A 25,448-nucleotide genomic window follows, 5' to 3' on the forward strand; every position below is an offset into this window, starting at 1 on the left:
CGACACGCCGGATCTTTGGAAATTGGTTTGCCGTAACTTAACAATCGGACTAAACAGTTATGTATCACTTTTGCTCTATGAGCTATAAACTGGCTCTATATTGATGGGCATTATATTAGCACTGTTAAAGCGATTCCGATGATAGGTATGCTGCTTTATCTCTACACAGAGAGTCAGAATTGGACACATATCAGTATTATAATCTTCTAATTGACTAGTAATTACATTATGCGTTTGTAGTCATATTATTGCGAAATTATCTGACAACTTTGCGCATTCCTGTTAAGGGTTAGTACATTAAATTATCTGATACTTAGACACTATAATGCTAAATTACACAGTTTACAAGAAGAACAAATTATTTCAAAATTTTACTAGTTTTAATTAGAGGTATATTAACTTATTAATGCTGCGACATCGAGCATAATTTTATTTTCTTCTAAAATAAATTTCTCTTCCTGAAATATTTTATTTATTATTTTCTTTTGGTTTTTACTTCCTCTTTCTAAATAATTTTCTTTTCATATTGTGAATTTTCAAAAAAAAAATCAACAAACAACAACTGTTAACTTTCCTTTCTAATTCAAGGTAACAAAAAGTAATTTTTTTTTCTCCTTAATATAACATTTTTATATTGATTAGATATTTATTTTTTTATATATGCAAAATATAATCAATTAGTTAGAATAAGGTACCACATATGGTTTCAGCTCAAAAATATTACTTCTGTGTATAATTATGTTTATGCACACACATGTTTTTATATAACTAATATAAGCATAGTATATTCTAGAAACGGAAATTCCGTTTAATATTTTCCTTTAAGAGACTAGCTAAGGCTACAGATTGAGAGGAATGTTGAAAAACGTATGGAAAGAAATACAGGCACAAGTCCGGGGGAAAATATATATTGTTTCTAAATAGCACAGGGAGTTTTGCCAAATCGATTGCCAAAATATTAAGTAGTGTTTGAAGGGTCACAGGAACTTTGCTAAAAAGTTGGGAGCAATTATAAGGTCAAGTCCGTTTAAAGAGAAAAATCATCTCGGGAAAAATGCAAGCAGTCTGCTTCGGAAACTAGGACTACTGAGAAAATCTAGAATTTATTAACGAGTAAGACTAAATGTGTGTGCGTGTTTTTTTTTTTTTTTTTTTTTTGCCATCATAACTGCCGGCAGTTTTATATAACAGTACTTTTTCGGAAAAACTGCGTTTTAAATCTTATCAATGTTGCGACATCTAGCATATTTTTATTTCCTTTTGTACCAATTACCCTTCATGCAATATATTATTATTTGATTTTTGCTTCCTCTTTCTAGATAATTTTCCTTTCATATCGTGGTATGTTCCAAAAAAAAAAAAAAAAGAACAACAACTGTTAACTTTCTTTTCTAATTCAGAGTAACAAAAAGTAATGTTTTCTTCTCCTTAATATAATATTTATTATATTGATTATGTGTTTATTATTCTATATATGCAGAAAATTTTCTATTTATTAGAACAAGGAGCTAAATATAGTTTTAGCTCGAAAATATTATTTCTATGTTTAAAAAAACTAAGTGTTTTCAGATACCGACTGATAAATAAACGTACGTTAAACCTTCGTAGTACGTTTTTGTAAAATAGATATAGTTACGAGTAGTTAAATACTTCGTTCATAATGTTTATATTATTGCCTTTTATGATTTAAAACATAATGTAGATAACATAGCAATAAATATAATAACTGATACATTTCAAGATCATCAAATTGTCCATTAATTGCAACGCTCCAAAAATAAACTTAACAATATTAAGAGAAACGTAAGAAACGAATTATTATAAATAGAAACAAAAGAAAGAACAAGAGCAAACTTTCACAGACGGTTTCCTATTCCGCCCGCTGCAGGTCTTTCTTAAAAAATACTTCTCACATAAAGTATGCTACATTTAGACTTAATTTAACTGTAAGTTTTCAAAAACTATATCTTTGACTTGGATATGCATTTAAACCATTTTTATTTCACAAAAAACATACTTGTGAAAAACATTAATAAAAGAGAATTTTTACTTACTTCTGAAGCATTAAAATAAGACTATTTGTTTTAACCACAAAAAATACCGTGTCACAATTAAAATCAAACCTGAGTTTACGTCTGTCGAAACAATTAGAAATAAATTCTAATATTTCATTTAGACATAAGTGCAAGTAAGTGTCTCACTCCTTCTTATTCTATATATATATTCGTTGGTTTTCACAGAAATTGCTTTTCTATAGCATATTGAAACTTTCAGTGGATTTTCATGTACCTTTTTGTTTAACATTAAGGTAAAGCGAGTAAGCGGGGGGGGGGGAGATTGCGCATAAACGGGTTCAGGGGTAAGAATCAAGTAAGGGAAGCAGCGATTTCATCTGGTTGTGGAAGAGTTCGAAGATAAAAGTGCATGCTGGTTGTTCAGAGCGTTTAAGATAAAAGATTGGTACTTTACATTGTTTAACCAAGCTTAAGTGTTTGAATTTTCATATATTTTTCTCTGATCTTTAAAGAATGCCAATAGAATAAAATAGTGTTTAATTAAACGATTTTTCTCCTTCCTAGTTGCGTTCCGGTTTAAATAAAACACATGGAAATTCCTACAACCGAAGTAGGAATGGGAATCTGCAACTTAAGAGAGATGGCTTCACAAGGTAGGAGAATTACGCAGCCTATTAGTTACCGTGTATTGTAAAATTAAATTGGAAACACTTGAAGTTAAACGAGTTACAACGTAACTTAATGGAATTTTTTAAATTTTCTAATGTTCTTGGTTTTTTGCTTTATTTATTATTTTTTTTTATTAAATAACACATTTTGCTTCCTTTCCGGAAAATTGCATATTTTCTGATTTATTAAATATTCACTCAACTATAATGACGTCGTAGAAAAAACCTTTGTAAATGTAATTTTCTGTGTAATTACTTTGACAATTTGGTTTATAGTTATCATTAAAATCAATGTATCCTAACCAAATGCACAATCTCTCTGACCCTATAAGGACAGATTGCGCAAAAACGCTGTCTCGTTTTGTTACAACTGTTGCATTGCATTAAAACGCAACATGCAAGAGCAAGATAGCAATGAAAATGCATCATAACAGTTAGGTATACAAGATTAGTTGAGCAAAACATTTCATAACTAGAGTGTTTTTAACTATTCCGTTGAATTGTGCCTTTGCTCTACTAGTTTTTACGTTATATACATCCAAACTTATTTTTGTGCTGTCTTTTTTTGTGCGACTGTTTTTGTGCGAACTTTTTTTTTTTTTTTGAGGTGTATGAAAATTTTAATCACATTGGGACTCAATTGACGATAGTATTTCGAAAACGGACGAAGTTATATATAATACGAAAGAACATTTTTATGCGCTCCCTATCCGCCGCACAAAAAGATGTTTGTGTGTATGTTACAAAAAACTGGATGCATCTAGAAATAATTCTTAATATTTTAAAATTATATATATTTTTAAAATCACAACGTCAACTTATGTATACGCTTAAGTAGTTAAAATTATTTCTTATTTGCATCATGTTGCAGTCGATTTTTTTTTTCATATTCGTACCGTTAAAAAATATATATATTAATCAGCAACTACGTTTTGTTTGGACAGAACACGCTGCATATTTTGCATCTTCTTAATAAATGTTTGCTGTCCACGTATAACACTTATGAAATGTATTTACTATTTGAACTCCAATATTATTTTAAGAAGCTTTAAAAACTTTTAGATTTAAAGTAGCATTTATAGTAAGTAAAGTAGTATTTATTTAATATTTAAAGTAGTATTTATTTAAAGTAGTATTTATTAAATTTAATTATTTTCAGTATTTTATGTAAAGTAGTATTTATTACTTAAAGTAGCATTTATTTGATAGTGACTTGTTAGAATACCTAAGAATCGGAAATTAATTTATAATAAAACATTCCGCACTTAATTAATGGTGAAAAATGTCAATAGAACTAGCGTCGTGTGACTTGCACGTATATTTCTTCGCCGAAACTTTTAGTTAGTGTTTGTAAACGCAATGTGATAGGCAGTGTTTTTTTTTCCTAATTCATTCATTTTTTTTTCTTTTATTCACCTGAACCCGAATAAAAAATGTAACTAAAATATAATAATAAAAAAAAAACAGATGGAAAAAATAAAGAGACAGAAAAAGCGTAACTTAACAATGTCCTTTTCTCATGGAAATATATATTTTTTATTTTCACTTTCGATTTCCTTTCCCCCGTCCCGCTTTTTATCTAACAGATTGGACACAATTTATTTTACTAGGTTTTTGCGATCTGTTTAAAAGCTATTTTGCTCAATAAGCCAAATGCCACCTAAGACATTTATAACCCTACTACATATCCTATTTTAAATGGGAACCCATGCCACTGGAACATCCTCTATAAAGAAATATATAACACGTTGTCACACATTTAGTTTAAAATTTTAATTTTAATAATACTTTGGTTTTTTAAACAAATTGTCCTCAGTTTAATTTACTACAAAAAAGTGACATAAATTTCTTAAATTTTAAGGGAGTACAATCACTTTCATCCTGAATAATCTATTTCATTCATTTGTGAAATATACTGCCGTGGGCTGTTAAACGACAGTATGAGCAGAAATGAGTTTTCGAGATATTCTAATAAATTCAATACGTAAATTCAATAATTCAAATTGCAAACATTTTCAAAATCAGATGCAGAATTAAGATATTGAAAGTTTGAAGTAAAAATAAAAATTAATCAAAAAATACGAAATTTAACTTTTTATACGGGCACTAGGTCCCCTAACTAATATTTAGAGAAATAATCTCCATTGTAAACTATTACTAACACAAAAATCTTGACATTTGTGCGACCAAAACTCAAGGAGATATTCTAGTTTAAAGTTTTAAGGGGCCATACCGTAGATGAGATTGGAACTTATAACTCTTTCAGAAGAATGACAGGTTATCAAAGTAAGAGAAAGAAGGTATTTATATTTTACATTGCTATTAAAAAAAAAAAAATGCAAATTTCATGCCGTGATACGCAAAAACACACTACAAAGTTTCGAATAATATGAAAATTCACACTCTATGCACACATGCAATTTTAAACACTTGTTAACCACTATATTTTCCCCCAAAATGTGTTACTGACGACGAGTGAAAAGTGGTGTAAGTCGCAAAACGCTGCTTTTCATATCTCGGTGAATATTGGTCGTACTAATTTAAAACTTTAGTGTTGGAATTATTTTTCAATGGAAAATAATTTCCCTAAAAAAAAGTTAGTTGACCTGGGGCCCGTATAAAAGTTAAATTTTGTATTTTTTGGCTCATTTTTATTTTTACTGCAAACATTCAATATCTTAACCCTGCATCTGATTTTGAACATTTTTGCAATCGGAAGTATACATCTATGACTAACGATTGCGAAAATAAAGGTCTAAAACGGAACACTCTGTATATATATATATATATATATATATATATATATATATATATATATATATATATATATATATATATATATGTATATATATATATATATATATATATATATATATATATAGTTCTTGAGTGTTTCAAAAACTGTTATTTAATTTTCTTAACACGATTTGCTTGCAAATACTATTTCAAGAGCGTATTTTGGCAATAAGAAATTAGAAACCTTTTTAGTAAACAAGTGACATTTTATGTGTTTGAAAGTAGCATAAAACAATCCTCTAAGAGTCTGGATATAAATAAAAAATTCCCAGAAGACGGTTAAATCGCATTTTGAGAACACAATCAGTAAATGGATATTATTTTAGTGCTACTATTTTCATAATTCTTTGGAGCAAATTCTTATGATCAAAATAAATCAAAGACTTGAGGAAAGGAAATTGGATTTCTGAGTTTCTTGACGACGAGTATTTAAATAAATGTTATTTACTACTGAAGAGCAAATGTGTAAATAAGAGAGAAGACGTCAGACGTCCTAGTGAAAAGAAAAAGGAATAAAACTAAAAGAGACAGTTTTGCCTGAGGTGACACATTTATATTTAATGCCATATCATTCTATATAGTTGAGTAAATTTAAAGCAACATGAAATATATCCTGCAAGTGAGGAAACCCTATTAAATTTCTAAACAAGATAAAACACTTTTCATTTTGAAAATAAAATAAAAAATGTTTTCAAAGAATGTTGTGAAACCTAATTACTGTAAAAACCCTTATTTTGTTTTTATTTACACCCCCCCCCCCTTCGTGAGCCCGTTGTAATCGTAAATATTTAAGCCTCTTTTTTTTTTCTATCGACATTCTGATCTGCTCACATGAAATTCTTCGCAAAATCGCCTATTTCCTTATTTTCGCGAAAGTTACAGATAGCGAAAATAACTGGCTTCACATTATCTTGCGTAGTAAAATTCTGCACGCTAAATGCGTGTTCTTTTATTTTAAACATCTATACACACATACTTCACTTCCCCCGTTTCGATTATTATTTGTCAATATGCAACGGAATAACAGGATAAAAGCACCGAGCAAAGAGGGAGGGATCTTTTTATTATTATTATTATTATCACTCCCAACTAACACGATCAAGCGAAATATATAACATAGAATTTAAACAGAAATTAAAATTTTGTCAGATTAGGATCATTTTAATTTAAAAGGTTGACCAAATACTTTTAGCTACAAAATTTACCTTTTATAAAAAAACTGTGGAAGGTATGTTTGCAATACATAAATCAATAATTTGCACATCAAACAATGATACACTTTTTGAGTTTATCAGTAGAATCTGTATGAGCCAGTGTGAGGTGTTTTCAGTACCGGCCCCTCTGTTCATCCCGTGAACATTCAAAAATGACAGTGCACAACCTTACTCACGGTACCATTTTCATCCTTACTGTCACTTTTCCATTCTTTCACTCCATTCTTCCTTTTCTAAAGTTAAAAGAAAGTTGATTTGTCTATATTGGGTGTTTTGCTCGCTATTGCGCCATCCTACATATTGCCCGATTTTCCAACGTGATTTGGTTAGGTCACCTCGGTAGTAGGCACACAGACTCTCGAAAAGGGATATCCAACCTGATTTTATTTTCAAATCACATGAAATACGTAATAAATACAGAGACTTTCTCAGTTTCAATGATATGATATCTGCCTCCAGCTCGATTATTCACTGTTCCAGACGGAGGAGTTCCAATAAGAACGAAACTGTAGTCTCTGGACGAGATAACCGGGCTGTCTGGTATATTTCATGTATTAAGTATATCTGCTCTAAGAGTTGTGTTCGTCATTGGATTCTTATGCCGCTCACTTATTAATAGCTTCGTATTGCTAACAAACATTTTTCGGTAAATACAAGAGATAACTGACACTACAAACAAAATCCCCCCCCCTTTTTTAAAAGGATTGTAGAGTTTAAAAATTGTAATTTTTTTCTAAAACGTTTTAGTTTTTTTTTTAAATATCAGCGAAAATTAAACGTTTTGATTGTTAAATGTTGTTTATACAGTACTCAAGAAAAAACTGATACATATTTTAGGTAACTTTTACACATAATAGAAACAACAAGACATAACAATGTTTCTAACGGTAAATTGAACAAAAAGTAGTAGAAAGTTAACTATGAATTACAATTTTAAAAACACTAAGCCTGTTGGAAAGCCCTAGATGTTACACCATTATTAAACGCCTGTACGTAAGTAAGATTTTTAGGATTCGTCCGAAAAATATTGAATTTTAATCAAATTTCGTTAACTATTCAATGTGAAAATGTAATACATACAACTAAGTTTTATATAATATTGTCATCCGCCATTAAAGTGGCTGAACTTATGCCGTAGCGCATGCGCAAGCGAGTCACCCTTACGGATGAAAAAAAAATGGCTTTTGACTATTGCAAGGGCTTTTGGCACCGTCATTAGCGTCTTTCCTCCACTGAGGTGCCAAAAGGCTTCGGAACCATATTTTCTAGCTTCCATTGCAACCTGAGACTCCTTCTTTGCTCCCTAGGGCGGAAAGAGGCACCCATCAGGCACCTTATGAATAAAAAAAATAAAATAAATATTTATCGAATGCTTAATAGTTTTTATCATGCTTATTTCATGTTATGTTATTCAAGTTATAACAAAAATAACAAGAATGAATAAAAAGGAAAAGTCCCCTACATTTATCGAAGGAAAACAAGAACTTACATAAATTAACCATATTTCTATATCAAACATATTCATATTCTTGTTGTTTCTAAAAATATAAAAAGCTATCAAAACAGTTTATTTCACTCAATTATTTCCTGACACTAATGACTGCTCTAAAATTACTTCCTAAATATTTAAATAACTAATCCAACAATCATTATGCATGAAACTCTATCCATCATAAAGACGATTTAAACTTCTTTCAAAAGAAAACTTTAGTTTGAAAGAATGAATTTTCAATAATACTTTTCACGATTACCCATAAATATTCAAACAAATTAACTCCCTCAAAAGTATTTTAAGCTCCATCTTTTGAGATTCTAATCAGGAAGCCGAAATTGAGTCAATAATCAAAGCCTCTCTGAATATAAATCTCGTCCCGATTCAGTGAGGCATAAAAATTTTGAGAAATCTATCTTTGCATCGCGGTGTAACCAAATTCTGTTCCTGTTCATTGATCCAGCACTGAAAATATTTCTCTGAACATTCTTGCTTCAATAAAATAATTAATTAATTACTGGAGCGGCCATCAACCACGAAAAGATCGATGAAGCTAAATAATGCTTTGGCGTGTTTCTGGTCGTAGAACATGATCAACCTGTTATTAGGATAATTTTAATAACCGATTACTGGTGTCTTTGATGTTGAAGGCGGACAGTTAAGTACTGTGAAAGAGTTAGATAATGCACTATGATGAAAACAAACTTAATTTGCTTGGGCTTTGAATATAATCCTTTGTTTCATTGGATGGTTACTGTACTTGGCACCAACATTGTAGCTGTACAGGTTTTGGCGATTTTATTTTTTCACTTATTTATTTTTATTTGTAAAAATTACAATGGCAACCAGATTAAAAGAAGTCCCCAGCTATTGAAATCGGATCCCGATTCTGAATTCTTACTTTGACTCTGTGAATAAATTCTTTGGATTTTTCATTTAATAGTGTTATTTAAAAAAAACCTTTTGAGAAAAAGCAGTAGGTTTATCAAGTGCGTTCTTTATTTTCAAGGCTATGTTTCGTGTTTTATGTTTTCACTAATTTTCTTTATTCAATTCAAGCTTTTAAGATTTTAATACTATACTACTTTTTGACCATTTATTCAAATTCAAATATGCATCTCAGACTAACAGCTGCTCTGTTCTGAATTAAAAAGATCTGAGAAATGAATACGTACGTTTGTGCTGAAAAATAGAAACGTAAACAACAACTTGGAAAAAGCAAATTTAAAAAGAACATAACATCGCACGTGGTTTTTAAGGACAACCCCAAAACAAGTGTTTTCTCCAAAGTTGTGTTTTATCAAAATTGTTGCTCATATTTTTACAATAGTTTCAATCAGCGACGCCTGCAGGCATTTTTCAAATTAGGGGGGGGGGGAGGGGACAGGCTCGAAGGTCCACCATTCTCATTCCATACTCCTACATGCATCCAAACATACTCTCTTGATTTTATCGATTGTCGGGAACAAAAAACATTTAAGAAATATTGAATAATTACTTTATAAGTTAATATAATAAATTTGTTAATTACAAATAATTAAACTATTTGAAAGAACAAGATTAAATGATTTTACTTTTCTCATAATTAAAAATAAACATAGCGTCGCAAAATCATCACTATGGAACAATTTATGTTCACATGCAGTTCGATTTTGCAAGTAAAGTACGAGATAAATATTTTTTTTTCATTTGTTAAATTTAAAATTACTGTAAATATGCTTGGAATTATTTTACGTACTACCTAAATAAGATTATAGTCAGTCAAAAGAACTCAATGGCAATGGGAGGGGTCTGGATCACCCATGACCCACCCTTGATTTTTAGTTTATTTGATTGTAGGTGTATTTACAGCAACAGTTGTGATTAACTTGTTTTTTTTCCGAACTTTTGTGGAATAGACGATTACTTTGAATTATTATTGATGTCATGTATAATACTGAGTTATTTTGGAGACCAAAAACAAAATTCGTCAATAAATTTTACTAATTGCTCGTATTATAATACTCAAGCATAGTTAGGAAGATTTATCTGTTATCATCTTTTGGCCCGGAACTCTTCCTCTTTGATTTAATGCTACTGAGTAAAAAAAAATGTCATTCCCAAGAGATACATTTTCCAAATATAAAGCATTCAGTTTTCCAAATTAGTCTATTATTTATTGTTCCTGACCTCTTGCGGCATCGGAAAATGAATTTTACTGAAGTATAAGATATAGGTGGCAACCGGGGAATTCACAAATGAGTAATAATGTATAAAAAGCCAAAATCAACTACAAAATAAATAGTGATCTGTATTTCCTAAGGGATAAATGAATTATTCTCTTAAATAAATAAGTCACTCATACTGGAATAGCAGTTATTTATACAGCAAATGAGTTTATTTAACTATTGAAAAGTATGAAATAAAACTAAGACTAATTTTTGTATAACTAGGTAGAGTGTGAGGGATAAAATAATTTTTGTTAATATATTTGTTTAATGTTTATTATCTTTAACATGGTTTTGTAAATTTAACTTCACTTATACTGTAATTATTGTACTTGCCTTATTTATTTGTAATTGAGTTGTGAACTGAAATTCACATTGGGTTTTTCAAGTAGCACGCATAACGATTTAACTTTTTATTAACGTATGCAAATGGTTGTGAAACGCTAACGACTATTTTTACAAAGTTAATGGATCGAAGTGTGGTACCTGGGTCAGTTTAGCTTCTTATCATATTACTATGGATAAAATCTCATTAAATTGCTAAGCGATATTAATATTTTCCAAAACGTTCAGTTTTTTTTTTTTTTTTGTATTTTTTATGACGGTAATACTTAATTATTTTACTGATATATTCAATTCAACATTCAACAATACATAAGCTTTTTTCTCTTTAAAAGTTTACTTGTATTGTACTTGCAATTGGGGAAGTAGTCCTTACTTTATAAAAGAAAATTAAAAGATTTTTTCTTTCTAAGCTTCGTTTTTTTATTTAAAAATATAAATAAATAAAATAAATAAATAAATGAAAATATTGTAAATTTAAACTGCATTATTTTCTGAAGCAAATTATTTGCAAAGTACCTTTTAACCACTATTTTGGGAACTTTGTTTATTATATTTAGTTAATTTGTTTCTTAGACTAAACCTCCTCTTAAACTTCATTTTTAAATTCCACCCATATTTTGTTAAAGCACAGGGACGTTCGGTTTTATTTATTTATTTATTTATTTTTTACAAGTATGCCCTTTTTTTGTAATTAATTCTTTCTTGACGGATAAAAACAAAACGGGTATACATAGCTTCTGATTTCATAGGTCCGTTCATAGGCAAGTTTGGATAATTTATTTCATTGTTTTTAATGTTGTATTAAGTTGCTTTAGTTGCATATTTTCAAAGGTTGGTTTTGTTTGAAAAAAAATCTCGAAATCCTCTTACAGAATTTTTATGCAAAATTTTGCTTTCAAAAATAATAACTATCCTTAACCTAAATGTATGTGTTTGACTACTGTTTGCAGAAATATGATTATAACGTATGAATAGCAAGAATGAACCTAAACTAAATTAGTGCACTTTTAGGAAAGGTTACCTTTAACGAATGGTGTTTAAACCCAAGAAAAGAGGTTACAGGAAAATAAATTATCCCCAAATAAAATATTTAAAGATATTAGGAAGGATTAATGTGTCCTTCCTTTAACCGCCACAGAAATGCTGGTGATTGATGCCTCGTTGAAGAAAATGTCATCTTTAGGATGTATGCTTAAAGATCCTGCGTTCCAGTTTGCCAAATTAGTCCATAATTTATGATACACGATCTTTTGAAAACTTTGACAAAGAAACTGCAATATAATTGTTTGAATAAGGACATTGTTTGGAAAGTATCTATTCATCTTGGTAGTGTAGAACAGCTTTTGCATCAGTAATGAAGAAAACGGTGATGGAAGGATTATTTAACTAACCTTTGGAATTCAGAGAATTCTTGTCATGTTTGAAATTGGCTAAACGTATGTTGAATATTTAGTTTTATTTTAAACAGTGTACAGAGGGAAAGCTTAAAGGAAAATGGAACTGAAAAAAGTGACACATGATTTCAAAAATTTGAACGTATGGAGGGTATCAGTCATTGACATTCTTAATATTGCTAAGTTATGAAAACACTGGAGAATTAGATTGTAGATTATGTGTGGTGGTACAAAGTGCTATTAAAATGAGCGAAAAGGTCAAGAAAAGAGAATGAACGAGCGAAGCGCACGCTCACCACTCTTAGCTCATAATGTGTTGAACAATTTTATCAGGATTTTCTGTAGCTTTTACCTTTTATGCTTTATTGAAATTTTGCACTTTTACTATTCTTAAAAAATAAATGTTTTAATGTTGATTATTCTTGTGCTGAATTATGAAATTGGTGTGAACTCTACAATTATCGCACTGCAACGGAATCCGATAAAATGGCAGCAGTATAAAAGACTTTGATACAGAATTGTTATTACTAAGGGCTCTATGCTATATTTTCAGATCGTAATAGGAAGTTTATTCTTTGTTAAATATTAGTTTTTAAGTAACGAAATAATTATTTCATTTGAGCCTTCTTGTATTTGTTAAATAAAATACTGTTATATGAGAAAAAATGGATTCTGGTCAAACATACAATATTTTGAAAAAAAAATTGTTTGTAATTAAAAATAGAGGTGCATAATAAAATTCACAACAGTTGTCAAAACTAACAAATCATTTTTGATAATTTGTAGTTAAAATTGTCCTACATGATGTAAACCAGAATCTGGGAACATATTTTTGTTCAATTCAGAGTATCAAATTTTTTCTGCTAGTTCAGGGGTGAAGGAAGATGTGCACCTATGTGCAAACAAACTTCACCCGTATCGGGGATTTATTATAAGCAACGAGTTTGTTTGTAATTGAAATGTTAGCAAGAACAACCAGGAAAACTTTTTTTGACTCAAGGTTGGCTAGTGTGTCTCTTTTTTTTTCTTTTTTAATTTATATAACTGTAAAAGTTTCTAGATCATCCGGTATTACCTTTTTTTTCGAAATTTAGTAAGTTATTTTCTACTTCTAAAAATTGGCTGAGAAAATTTTGAATCACATTTAATTCTAAAATGTTCGCTACACTGAAATACACAATTCATTTAAATTAAATGAGAATTTTATTTCACAGAATTTTTAAATCGAGTCATTTCACAAGAAGCTGATTTCATTTTATTTAAAAAGTATACGAGTACAATAGTTAGGATACAAGGGGAATAATTACAAAACGAATATCAATAAAAAACGTTCTCACAAATACAACAGTCTATAAAATAGTTCTCCACTCAAAAGCATTTATTTCTAAACGTTATTATTTTTTAAAAACTCTTAATGTAGAGTTATACAGTACGACATAATCCACCATATAAGCTCTTTGGTAATTAAGAGGACAATGGTATGACAGACTAATTGGAATTTACATTTAAATAATGCTATCAACGGCCGAATTTATCTAGATAAAGACAAACACATAGTTTAGGAACTGAATCTCTCCGTGCACAGCATAAGCGCAATTCGAAGAATACTTAGAGCGTCACTGTTTGTATTTCGTTTCTACAATTCATTTCAACAGGAAACTGGATTAGTTACATATACTGCTGTCTCCATAGAAAATAGCGCTGCAATACGCAGTTTCATCGATACTCTGTTCACACGTGAAACCAGAAATGCAATGTATTTTGGATGAATTTCATGTACAGTTTGAGCAAAAACTTTAAGTCCAGTGCACTTTTTTGAGAAATTGGACACACCTTAATCTTAGGATCAAAAAGTCATATGAGTGATAATTATTAACCTTAAATAGAAGTAAAAAAGAAAAAAAAATTTAATTATACGTGTTTCATTATCAGAAAATATTACAGATCAATATTTGAACCTGAGTAAAATCTTTAAGGCCAACATAGAAAAAAGCATATGAGGACAAATATTCAAATATTTATAAGCTTGTGCGGGAGCCATTCCTTCAAATTACTTCAAATATTCTTGTTTTCATGAATGAAACTAGTTTTTGACAAGGTTCAGGATGTATTTTTTACCATTTATCTTCGATGGTAGATTTCAGCTCTAAAGATGAAATAAAATGTTTCTCCTTTGCATAAACTCTTCTTGCTGATTCACCAGATAAGTTCTCTATTGGGTTAAGATCTGGAGACTTAGTTGGTCATTTCAAAGTTTCAACATTGTGTACTTGGAGCTTATTTTTTGCACTGTTACTCGGATGGATAGATGCATTGTTTTGCTGATATTTTCAATTTTCTCCAGCAATAAATTCAGCATTTGGTAAAAGATGACTTGGGAGGACATTTTGATTTGTTTGTGAGTTCATTTAACCTGAAACAGACGCAACTGAGCACACACCATTGTAAGCACAGCACTCTCAAGTTCTGACAGAGCCTTCATCTCATTGGCGTTTGTAGATTATTTCTTTCTCTTTTCGTAAATCATGCCAAAGGAACTTCCGTCCTTTTGGTCCATCCAAACTCCACTTCGTTTAGGTTAGAAAAAATTATTTGTATTCATTGGTTATCCCAGGTCATGATTTCCTAGCTAAAGTTGAAACGCTCCATATTGTGCATTTTCAATAAATGAGGTTTAAGCTATTTTGCAGCATTAATAAAATTTCCACACTTTCTAATTGTGTTGTATATCGTTTTTTGACAAACACTTAAACATATCGTCTGAATAAGTTTCCTGGTTGAGTACTTTTCAGGTAAAATAATAATTTCCAAAGTCTTCTTCCATGACGCAAGGACAAAGCTCTAAGTTTTCCCGGGTTTTCTTTTTACACTAATGTATTTAAATCAAACAAAAATGTTGAATTCAGTCTTCGATCCTCCTATTTTTTCGCAATAGTACGCCTACTTATCCTTGTTGAAGAAAAGGCTTCAATCTGCCCTCTTTCTTGAACAGTTAACTTTTTACCTTACGATATCGTCACAAGTAGGACAAAAACTTCGATAAAATTAATCACAAAACTGCACGTTGAAGGGTTTCCACAATCTTGTTAACTGAGGTGCCATTTATTACAGTACAAGTACTTGCAGTTTTTAAAAATACTACTAGCCTTAAAGTTTTTACTCAAGCTGTAATGCTAACTTTGAATAAACCACTGCTTTTCTGGTTATTGCATGCTTTACAAATCCTGTATGTTGCGTTATTTCTTGCTAATGAACATTAATAATTAATAATATAATAAAATTAAAATCCCTTTAATTTCATTTTCCTTTTTTCAAAGAAAATTATACTGGCCTTAAAGTTTTTACCCAGACTGTATGAAGCAGTGATAGGCAAAGGGATGTAAGTGGACATTTTCAAGTTTTGAGCAAAACGTGGTTAAAATTCCGGTCCTAGGTAGGCTTTCATTGAAAAGTATCTCTAAATCATGCTATATAGCAGCACTTATTAGGACTACTAGTACTATCTCTTGTCCCTAAACAGAGGAAAGTTTCAATAACCGTTTGTACTGGTTATCTCCAAATTTTTAATTTTGGAACTTACATTCCTTTGCCTATCACTGCCTCATATATGAAAGTTAAAGGATTTATACTTGCTCTGAAAGATTCTAAGAATATTTAAAACATCATATCCATTTATTAATTTTTACTTTGTTTGTTTTTCATTAGTTAGGCTTCATTGTATATTTTATATGGGATTTTTTGTGACAACGCCATAACTTTATGAATAACTCTTCAAATTTCATAAGTAAGGCATCATTTTTAAGATTGTTTTCTCCGCTTTCGGCAAAAGAAATAAGCAAATTCACTATACGAGTTCTTTAAAAAAAAAACGGTTAATACTGATTTATAATGTGCTTTACCTTTGTGTATAACGCCTCAGAAGTGAAGAGTTATAGCTCAGTTGGTCAAGAGCGTTGTGCTTAAAACTCTAAGGTCGTGGGTTTGATCCCACAATGGGTTTCCTATTTTTTGAATGATTTTTTTTCCTCGGAATAAAATTTTCAAGAATATATAATCTAAAGTCAGGGCAGTATTGTAAGCTACAGTTTTACTGTTGCATTTAAATCAGAAAAAAAAACCGCATTATCATAAATGCTTTTTCTCGAGGGTGATTTTTGTTTCGGTTATTCCTTAATACTTCATAAAGCTTCAAAAGTAAGACATCCCTTTATTTTCTTTTTCATCGTCACGGCAAAATTCTACGAAAAATTCACATCGTTCCTTTTTTTTTCAAAACATTTTCCGTTAAAAAATCAGATTTTTTTTTATTACCACTATTAAGCACAAAAGCTTCGCACGGGTCAGCTAGTCAGCTCTTAATTTTGATCTCAAAGTTTTACTATTATTATTATAGAAAAAATTAACATAATCTGAAAATAAATGCATTCAGACAGTTTATTTCTCTCTCTCTCTCTCTCAGTTTTATACTTTTTATACTTACGAAATTTGTATATTAATAATTTAAGAAAAAGTTTCAATAAGAAATAAAAACTGTGGAAAATATATAGTTTTTTAATACATTTGTATGTGTTTCTCAAAATCTTTTGTCCTCGATACCAAAGATAGGAGGGGTTTATTTATTTTTTTTTAACCTTGCCTTTACGCTTTTTCTCAAGAAACTATAGCTCACCTAAAAAGCAAAAATTTAAAAAAATATACTAAAAATCGACTTATAAAATAAACTTAGTACAAAATTATAACTGCTAAAGAGAAAACTGTTATCGATGTGTAAATCAATAGCTAAATACCTTTTTAAAAATTCTAGAAATCCTTTCGCCGTGCTCCCATGGTAAAACCGGCGCTCTTCTACAGTCTATCCCTTTTGTTCCGTTGTTGTAAACTTCACCTCTTCTAAAATTATTTCGAAATATATCAGGGTTTCTTCTCAGTAAGCGACTGTAAGCGTCAAGTATGACTTTGGCCACGTCATACATTAGAGCTGCTTCAGCCTATTAAAATAAAATGATTTTTATTGGTTGGACAGTTATAACTAATTTTTTTCTACCATAAATAACATGATTCTATGAAAATTGAATGTGTTACACTGCAAAACTCAAGTCGAAAACGATCATGTTAATACGTTTGACAGTAACTCAAGTGCTATTTTCTGAGTCGGTCATCCTTCATCTTGCAGAAAACGGGTGATCCAGATTATATTTTGATGTTATTGTTTACATATTTCGCATAGAGTAAACATGAAAAAATACATGTTTATGGTCTTTTTATTGCGTGTAATATATTTTTTCCACTAAAATTTTTCAGTGTCCGTCATTCTTTATCTTGCAGAAAACGGGTCATCCAGATTATATTTTGATGTATTGTTTACATATTTCATATATAGTAAACATTAAAAAAGATATATTTATGGCCTTTTAATTGTGTGTAATATATATTTTACTCTAAAATTTTTCATTAACTATTCTCAAAAAGAGAGAAGGTGTAACATTTTTTTCTCTAGGTGTGAGAAATCGCAACTTAATACTCAAAATTCAGAAATTTTGCGACTACTTTTTCATTATTGAAAAAAGATATTCCGTCATTTCCTGAACCAGCAGCTGTGGAGGAGCATAAGTTGTACCTCAGCCTGTATTTGAACAATGCACTTTAAATTAAATTTGGGTTGCTTTTAATAGAAATTTAAACAAATTCATACTTTCTTTGTTTGGTTAGTTCTGAGCAGGAAAAAAAAAATAACTTCTTAACCATGCATTTTACATATCTCCGTATCACGAATTTAACGTACCAAGCAATCATTGGCAATCATCGAGACGAATAGTAAACACTGCAGTTTTTTTTTTTTTTTTTCAATTGTTTATGGCAAGCATTCAGATTGTGTATAATCCAGTACATTAAAAAAAAAAAAAAAAAAATGGAAATTTCTGAAATCAGAAGATGAAATGAAAGAAAATGCATTCCCTCGTTCCGCAAACATATTGAATAATATCTACTCTTGTGTTTTCATTTAAATGTTATAAGACCGAAACAATTGTTTGCATTAATTTGCTTTATTATCGTTGATTTTGTCTTTCATATTTATGGTGTATTGTTATCCCGTTTAGTAAATACTAGCAGAAGCTCAGTATTCAATAAGCAATAAAACATATTTAAAAAATAGCATTAAAAATATTATTATAGTAAAGTGTTCTATGGAAGATTCTGTTCTCATTCTTAACCGTTACTACTAAACAAAAAGAACCTTTTTGTTTAGTAGTAACGGTGATACAGGAACTGTTTGGCCAGATCGTACATATGATAACCATGAATTATCCTTGAGACTGGCATCTTTGAAAATTTAAAATAATCATTAACCACGCAAGGTTTAAATAGCAATTTTGAAACTACCATCACATTTTTTTTAAACTAAAAAGTGGCTGATAAAATGATTTATTTCAACTTTTATATTTCTCACATGCAAGTAAACAATTAAAAGAATAGAATTTAACTTCTTCGTGATGTGTTTAAATACATTTTGTAGCATATTAAAACAGGATTTCACATTTAAAGGTTTAAAATTTTCACTCTAGAGTAACATTTTGATAACGTTCTTAATGCCCACTAAATTTTGCTTAACAATTCATTTTTTCATATTTTCACATGGCTATTGAAGAGCGCTCATTAATCATGAGTTTACAGTCAATTATTTCTGAACCCGGGCAATAAAATTGAAATTACATTCTACTGTCTCCAGATCTGAAAACTCAACCTTTAATTGCCTCAAGTATTTAATGATCTTTACAATTCTTTTCTATTTCATCTCTAACTTTATGCCCTCATTTTTTATTAATGAAATGACGTTCACGGTTTAATGACAAATTGGGTACCGTAAGAATTTTGCGTTTTAATTTATTGCTGAAAATTTAATTTTTATGCTGAAGTATCAAATGCCTTTAATTATTGTATTGTACTAAAAAACGGAAGGTATTTTAAGTTATGTCGCATTGATCCTATGTATTGTTTTTAACATAGCTCTCGTCATTAATTTAACTGTTTTGTTTTTCGTTTTATTTATTGTTTGAAGGTTTTGTTGTGAAGCGTAATTAGTTTTTAAAGTAAAATAGTAAAATATGTAAGCAAACCGTGCCACATAATAGGGTGGGACAGAAAATTCATGAATCGCTATATGATCAAAGAAATAAAAAAAAATCAACTTGTTGAAATTAAAAAACTCCATCTTAATTAAACACTGATAAAAATATATGCTTTTCAACAACATGGCATAGTCTCAAGAATTAAACGCATCTTATTATCTTTATAAATTTTATTAGGTTTTCATTAAATAATTGACATTGCTATAATTAACTTCAAGTTTAGAAGCTATATATATATATTTTGTTTTTATGAAAAAATAAGACTAAATGTAATAATTTACGAAATTTTTGGGTTGATTTAAGCTCGTAATTTTGAATTAGGTCAGAATTTAACAAACTTTTGCTTCAATAAGGTATAAAAATGTTCTATTAAACCTGAAAACATAAAAAAAAAAAACTGTGTTTCATCCAAATGCAGTAAGAAACTGTGATTGCTGTGAATCAAGTCTTAGATTTAGTTCGTATTTTACTGTGACAACTTGCCCTGTTTGGTGTAACAACCAACCCCTGTCACAGGGCTAAAAGTTACACAGATCTTTTCCGTGAATTTATTTGTTAATAGTTTTTCTAGTAGGTTGGTACCTATAGAGGGTGGTCAAATTAATGTAATCAAATATTTTTGTATTTTTATTGTTTTTCATTGCTGTAATATAGATTTATTATTTGAACACATTTTACAGTACATTTAAAACTGTAAACTTTATTCTGGCAACACTTTACTTTTCGTTTTCTTTAAAACTACTTTAAATGTGATAGACGTCAGTGTCCGTTAAAATTTCAAGTTACAAGGTTCTTCTTGTAATATTTGGAATAATTAAAAGTTTTTTTTATATGTAATACTATGTAACTCAAGTAGCCATATCATGCATTGAAAGCATGCCCCGCCGCATCCATGCCGTGATAGCAGCAAAAGGTGAAGTTGCTAAACATAAAATTATTATTTTTTTACTAATTTATACAGTATCGATCAAAAGGTACTTTACGTTTAATATGTTTAATTAATTATTTAAACTAACTTTAAAATGTGTTCAAAGTCAAACAATAAAAAACAATAAGAATACAGAAAAGTTTATTTGAGTATAACAATTTGGCTACCCTCTGTATGTTTAAATCTCAAAAACTAGTAGACTTGCTTAAACAAAAAACCTAAATTTAAGTAAATCAATCAAATTAAAAAAATGTTGTGACGATTTGTTAGAAAAATGTCACATTCAGGCCCAGGCTCCTAAATCGCCTTTAAAATGCACAATGTGTTAAATGTGTGCCTTCTTGTCTCATGCGTTTGCTGTCTAAATAAAAACTACGTCCGGATTGCATTTTACGAATGTTTAACAAAAATTGTTGTATTGCGTAAATAAATATACTTGAAAGCATTTCATTTCTGAATCAATCAACTTGTTCATTATAACTCCACTGAACTGGTCAATATGTCTGCACATTCAGTGTATGATTTAATAGTAAAGTGAAAACGAGATTCATAATTAGAATTGAACATTTGTATCTAATGTTCGTCAGTAACCGTTTTCAATTATAAGCAAGCAATTGCCGAAATACGCAGTTAATTAACCTTCCGAGCAATTTATGATCGATATTAACTATACCATCATTTCATGGTGTACTGAAAGCAATAGTTGTTTTGACAGACACTACCTGAAATTCGCTAAAATCATACTACAGTAAAACCTCGCTACAACGTTATCCGATACAACGATAAATCCCTCTACAACGATAATATTTCGTGGTCCCGGTGAACTCGCATAGGAATTAATGTTATCCTCCTCTCAATATTGCGATATTCTCTACAGCAATAAACCCCTGTAAAGCGATATTTTTTTAAGTTTTCAACCCCTCTTTATTACGATAATTTGGTTTGCAAGTACAGTAAAATCCTGAAAGTAACCCCTCCTATTTTCAAAAAAACAACCTTAAAACTTTATTTTTTCTTTAAAAATGGTTAGCTCTAAGTTTCGCGCTACATTTTAAACAATGCGTTTCCAAAATGGCGTCGCGCTGGAGATAGTTTATTTTCACAAGTCAAAACAAAATAATAAAGCAGTACAATCGTATAAATTTCTTTTGCAACACATATGAACAAAAAGAAAAGGCGCCCTTGTATCAAAAGGCGGCTAGACCAAAGGAATAAAGAGCTGAAACCGTCCTACCTATCCCCCCCCTGAGATTGTTCTTTTATTTTGTTTAAACCAGTGTTTTTTTTTCTTTTTTGGGAAAAGAAAACATGCACATGGAGAGGGAAACTAAACATTTAAAAATGCTTGCCAAGTAAAAAAAAAACAGAAAATGTTATTTTTTTTTTTTTTTGAGTGAGTGGCAAATGAAGATGATCCGAAAAGGTGTAACATTCCCATCTGATTGCGTCATCACTGTCACATGATCGACGAAAACGAAAGATTTGATTTTATTCACTAGTGTATTTTTCCCTAAGATGGCACGGAGAAAGCAAATTTCATTTCAAGATAAACTCAACGTCATCAGCGATATTGATGATGGAATGAAGCAGGTTGATGCAGCTAAGAAATATGAATTATCTCAATCTACAGTTGCAACGTTCCTCAAGAAGAGGAAACATATTGAAGATGCTGTGAGATCAAATTCAGTTAATCCCAAGCGAAAACGATTAAAAGTCGCGACTAATGAAAACATTGATGCTGCCGTCCTGAAGTGGTTTCAAGAGATGAGGGCAACAAATATCCCAATAAATGGACCCTTGTTATGTGCATAAGCACGGAAATATGCAGCAATGCTAGGGAACGAAACTTTTAAAGCTAGCATAGGTTGGCTAATGCGTTTTCGGGATCGCCACGGAATCACTTTCCAGGAAATTCACGGAGAGAAAAAATCTGCTCCAATGAATGAGGCAAATGCCTGGAGACAAGAGAAGATGAAAGATATTCTTCAAAAGTATGCACCAGAAGACATTTATAACGCTGATGAAGCTGGACTGTTTTTTCAACTCCTCTCTGATTGAACATTGACGTTTAAGGGTGAAAAGTGTCACGGCGGGAAGAAATCAAAACAAAGATTGACTGTTCTTCTGTGTGCCAATAGTACAGGAACACATAAAATTCAACCTCTTGTTATCGGCAAATCTTTGAAGCCAAGGTGCTTCAAGAATGTGAGAAGTCTTCCTGTGGAATATAAAGCCAATAAAAATGCTTGGATGACGTCTAATTTTTTTTTTTCTGAATGGTTGCTGAAGTTAGATAAGGAAATGAAGAAGAGGAAGAAAAAAATTGCATTGTTGATTGATAATTGCTCCGCTCACACCTCAATTCCAGAACTACAATGCGTTGATTTTTTTTTTCCGGCCAACTGCATTTCCATATTGCAGCCACTCGACATGGGCATAATTAAATGTTTTGAAGGATACTATAGGAAACGTTTAGTAGAATTGATACTTCTGGGGATTGAAAATAAAGTAGAAGACCCTTTTAAAGCTGTAAATGTTAAGGACGCATGTGACTTTATTGCTGGAAGTTGGTGGACAGTAACAGGGAAAACCATTCTGAATTGTGGGAAAAAGGCCGGTTTAGGTGTCTTAGAAGATAAAATGTTATCTGATTGGGATGGAAATTCCTCAGACTGTGATATTTTATATGATCAGGAAATAGTTTTGAATCTCCAAACATCTGCGTCTCAACTCGAGGAAAAAACGGGCAAAAAATATGGAGTGAACGTGGAGGATCATTTGACAGCGGATGACGATCTTACTGTTTTCGCAGGAGTTACTGATGAAGAAATTCTCTCTGAAATTACTGGTGAGATGGAACATAGTGGAAAAGAAGAGTTTGAGGAGGAAGAAGATGATGATGATGATAATACGAGTCCATCACAATCCTTATTGTCGACCCAGGAAGCACTTAAATCAGTCAAATCTCTGCGGACATTTTTTTCAAGTCTTCCATCCACAAACGAGGATCATGTTCGTGCTTTGGACTCAATGTGTACCTTGTTGGTTGACTTAACAGTCAAAAAAGCGGCCAAACAAACAAAAATATTGGATTTTTTTCAATAAAAACGGATTTGAGGTATGTTTACGAGCTTATTTTCGGAATTTATTCAATTGATAGTAATATTTAATCATAATTAACACCTTGCCAATAAATGTATTACAAATATACTATATATAAAAACATTTTCACCTAGGTAATGCATATACTATAGCATTTAAATTAAAAAAACTTATTGTATTATCAAAATATATAGGCTCTCGATATAACAATATATCCCTCTACAACAATATATTTCTTTGGTCCCCAAAGTATCGTTATAGCGAGGTTTTACTGTATTAAATCATTTTTAAAAGATTTGATTGCTGATTTAAACCAACTTTAAACCAGCATATTGTGAACTAAAATACAATTGAACTGATTACTATGGGAAAATGTAGTAAATAGAGACATTAAGTGTTTTATAACTCTGTTTAAAAATATCAGTAACAAACTGACAAAATATTATGGATTGCATATGATACAAAAAAAAAAAAAAAAGCACCCAGACTTTTTTGTCAATCAATTTTAGAAATTGTAATCTGTTTTCAAATTCATAATTCAGCTTGGTGTCATTCTATGCGAATTCTTACTCTCAGACTTTATATAAGTTTTTTAGAAACCGGGAAAAACTCGAAGTAGATTCCATCCAGAAATAAAATTATTTAGTTAAATAAATTTGATGCAATTTAGTAAAAGAAAAAAAATTTATTACATTTTATCAAGGATACTAAATTGATTTTATCTTTTTGTCATTTTAAGAACTAGTATAAAAAGCGTTTTACCTTAACTGCATTTTATTATGTAAAAAAGTGGTAAATTAAAATTTAATAAAAAAAAAACATTTTTATCTTCGTTTTTTTACTTATAGCATACTTTTAGAAATATTTATTTTTCACACTATAGGGAAGAGTGTTGTAGCTTGTTACACTGCTAATTTCTAAGAATACATTTTTAGTAGACATGTTTTTGCAATCTCTAATAGTAATCTTCACCACTAAATGGTGCCATAGTAAAAATCAGCATCAAATGAGTAAAATTGACGATCTTGTGAGAAAAAGAAAATTTCATGACTCCATAGTAAATATTTTCTTCATTTTTATTTCATTTTTTGTCTTTGCATTTGTAAATATAATCAACTGAATTTTATTTGTTATAAAAGAGATGTACTTTAAATATTTTTCTTATGAGAAAAATATGATAGTGCATCTAGATTGACTATCATTTTGGTTTTTCGTAAACCACGTGGTGATTGTACCTTGGGATAGCCAAACGTTTTGTACCTTAGGACACGTTCCAAGGTACAACATATGCATGGTTCTTAATAATTAGGATATGTTTAGGAACATGGAAAATTTTTCTAACCTTATGTAGTATTTTAAACAAATTTAATGTTAGAAATTAATTTATAATTCATATTTAATTATTCATGAGGTGATTCACTACCATGAAAAAAAAAACATTTTTTTTTTCTGGTGCAAAATTGGTTCAAGTATATAGCTGTTTCTTGAATCATGAAGACTTTCCCATAGTAGAACAGGATGTGTCCCTAGTTACAATAGGATGTTGTACCTTGGGACAGCTGGGAACGTTTACTTTAAATGGCTGGGAATATTTTATTTTCAAACTGTCTGAATTTCAAAAAATATATTGCATAGAAGTATGTTGGGTATTTTAATGTGACGTTTAGATCTTAAATTTGATTCAAATAATTGACGTTAAAAATTAAAAAAATGAAAAGTGTCCCAAGGTGCAGCACTCTCCTCTATAATACAAATAAAATTAAATAAATAATTATTTTCTGAGTTTGTTTTGTACCTGTTAGGAAGCTTTCGCACTTGATTTGTATTCCTATTGGTTATTTAATGGTTTACTTTTTTCTCATTGGTTGCTAAATTAATCTCTCATTTTCACTTTTTAAACTGCTTAATGTTCCGTGTAGTTGCTTTTGTCGGATATCTTAATACCCTATGCTCACTTCTTTTGCATTAAAAAACAGGTTCCTTGTAACCCCGAAAAAAGTGCGGGCAGCTTTCTGCAAACTTGGCTTATTTAGGTTGCTTTATTTTTATTTTCCTTAATACAGAACATAGTTGAACACTTTAAAAATAAAAAGCATTATAAAACTTTATCAGTTAGAATTCTGTGCCAGATATTAGGCATTACTGTATTTTTGAGGTACT

At 30.2% G+C, this 25,448-nt stretch overlaps 1 protein-coding gene across 1 annotated transcript in view; it reads right to left on the reverse strand.

Annotated features, from left to right (window-relative positions):
* LOC129231734 (glutamate receptor 1-like) overlaps positions 1–25,448 on the reverse strand; it is a 376,261-nt gene that overhangs the window by 141,265 nt on the left and 209,548 nt on the right. The window contains exon 4 of the mRNA XM_054866095.1: positions 16,919–17,119. Coding sequence (XP_054722070.1) covers positions 16,919–17,119 — 201 coding nt within the window. The remainder of the gene's footprint in view (positions 1–16,918; positions 17,120–25,448) is intronic.

The sequence above is a fragment of the Uloborus diversus genome, chromosome 10, assembly GCF_026930045.1.
Source record: "Uloborus diversus isolate 005 chromosome 10, Udiv.v.3.1, whole genome shotgun sequence".
Taxonomy (NCBI): domain Eukaryota; kingdom Metazoa; phylum Arthropoda; class Arachnida; order Araneae; family Uloboridae; genus Uloborus; species Uloborus diversus.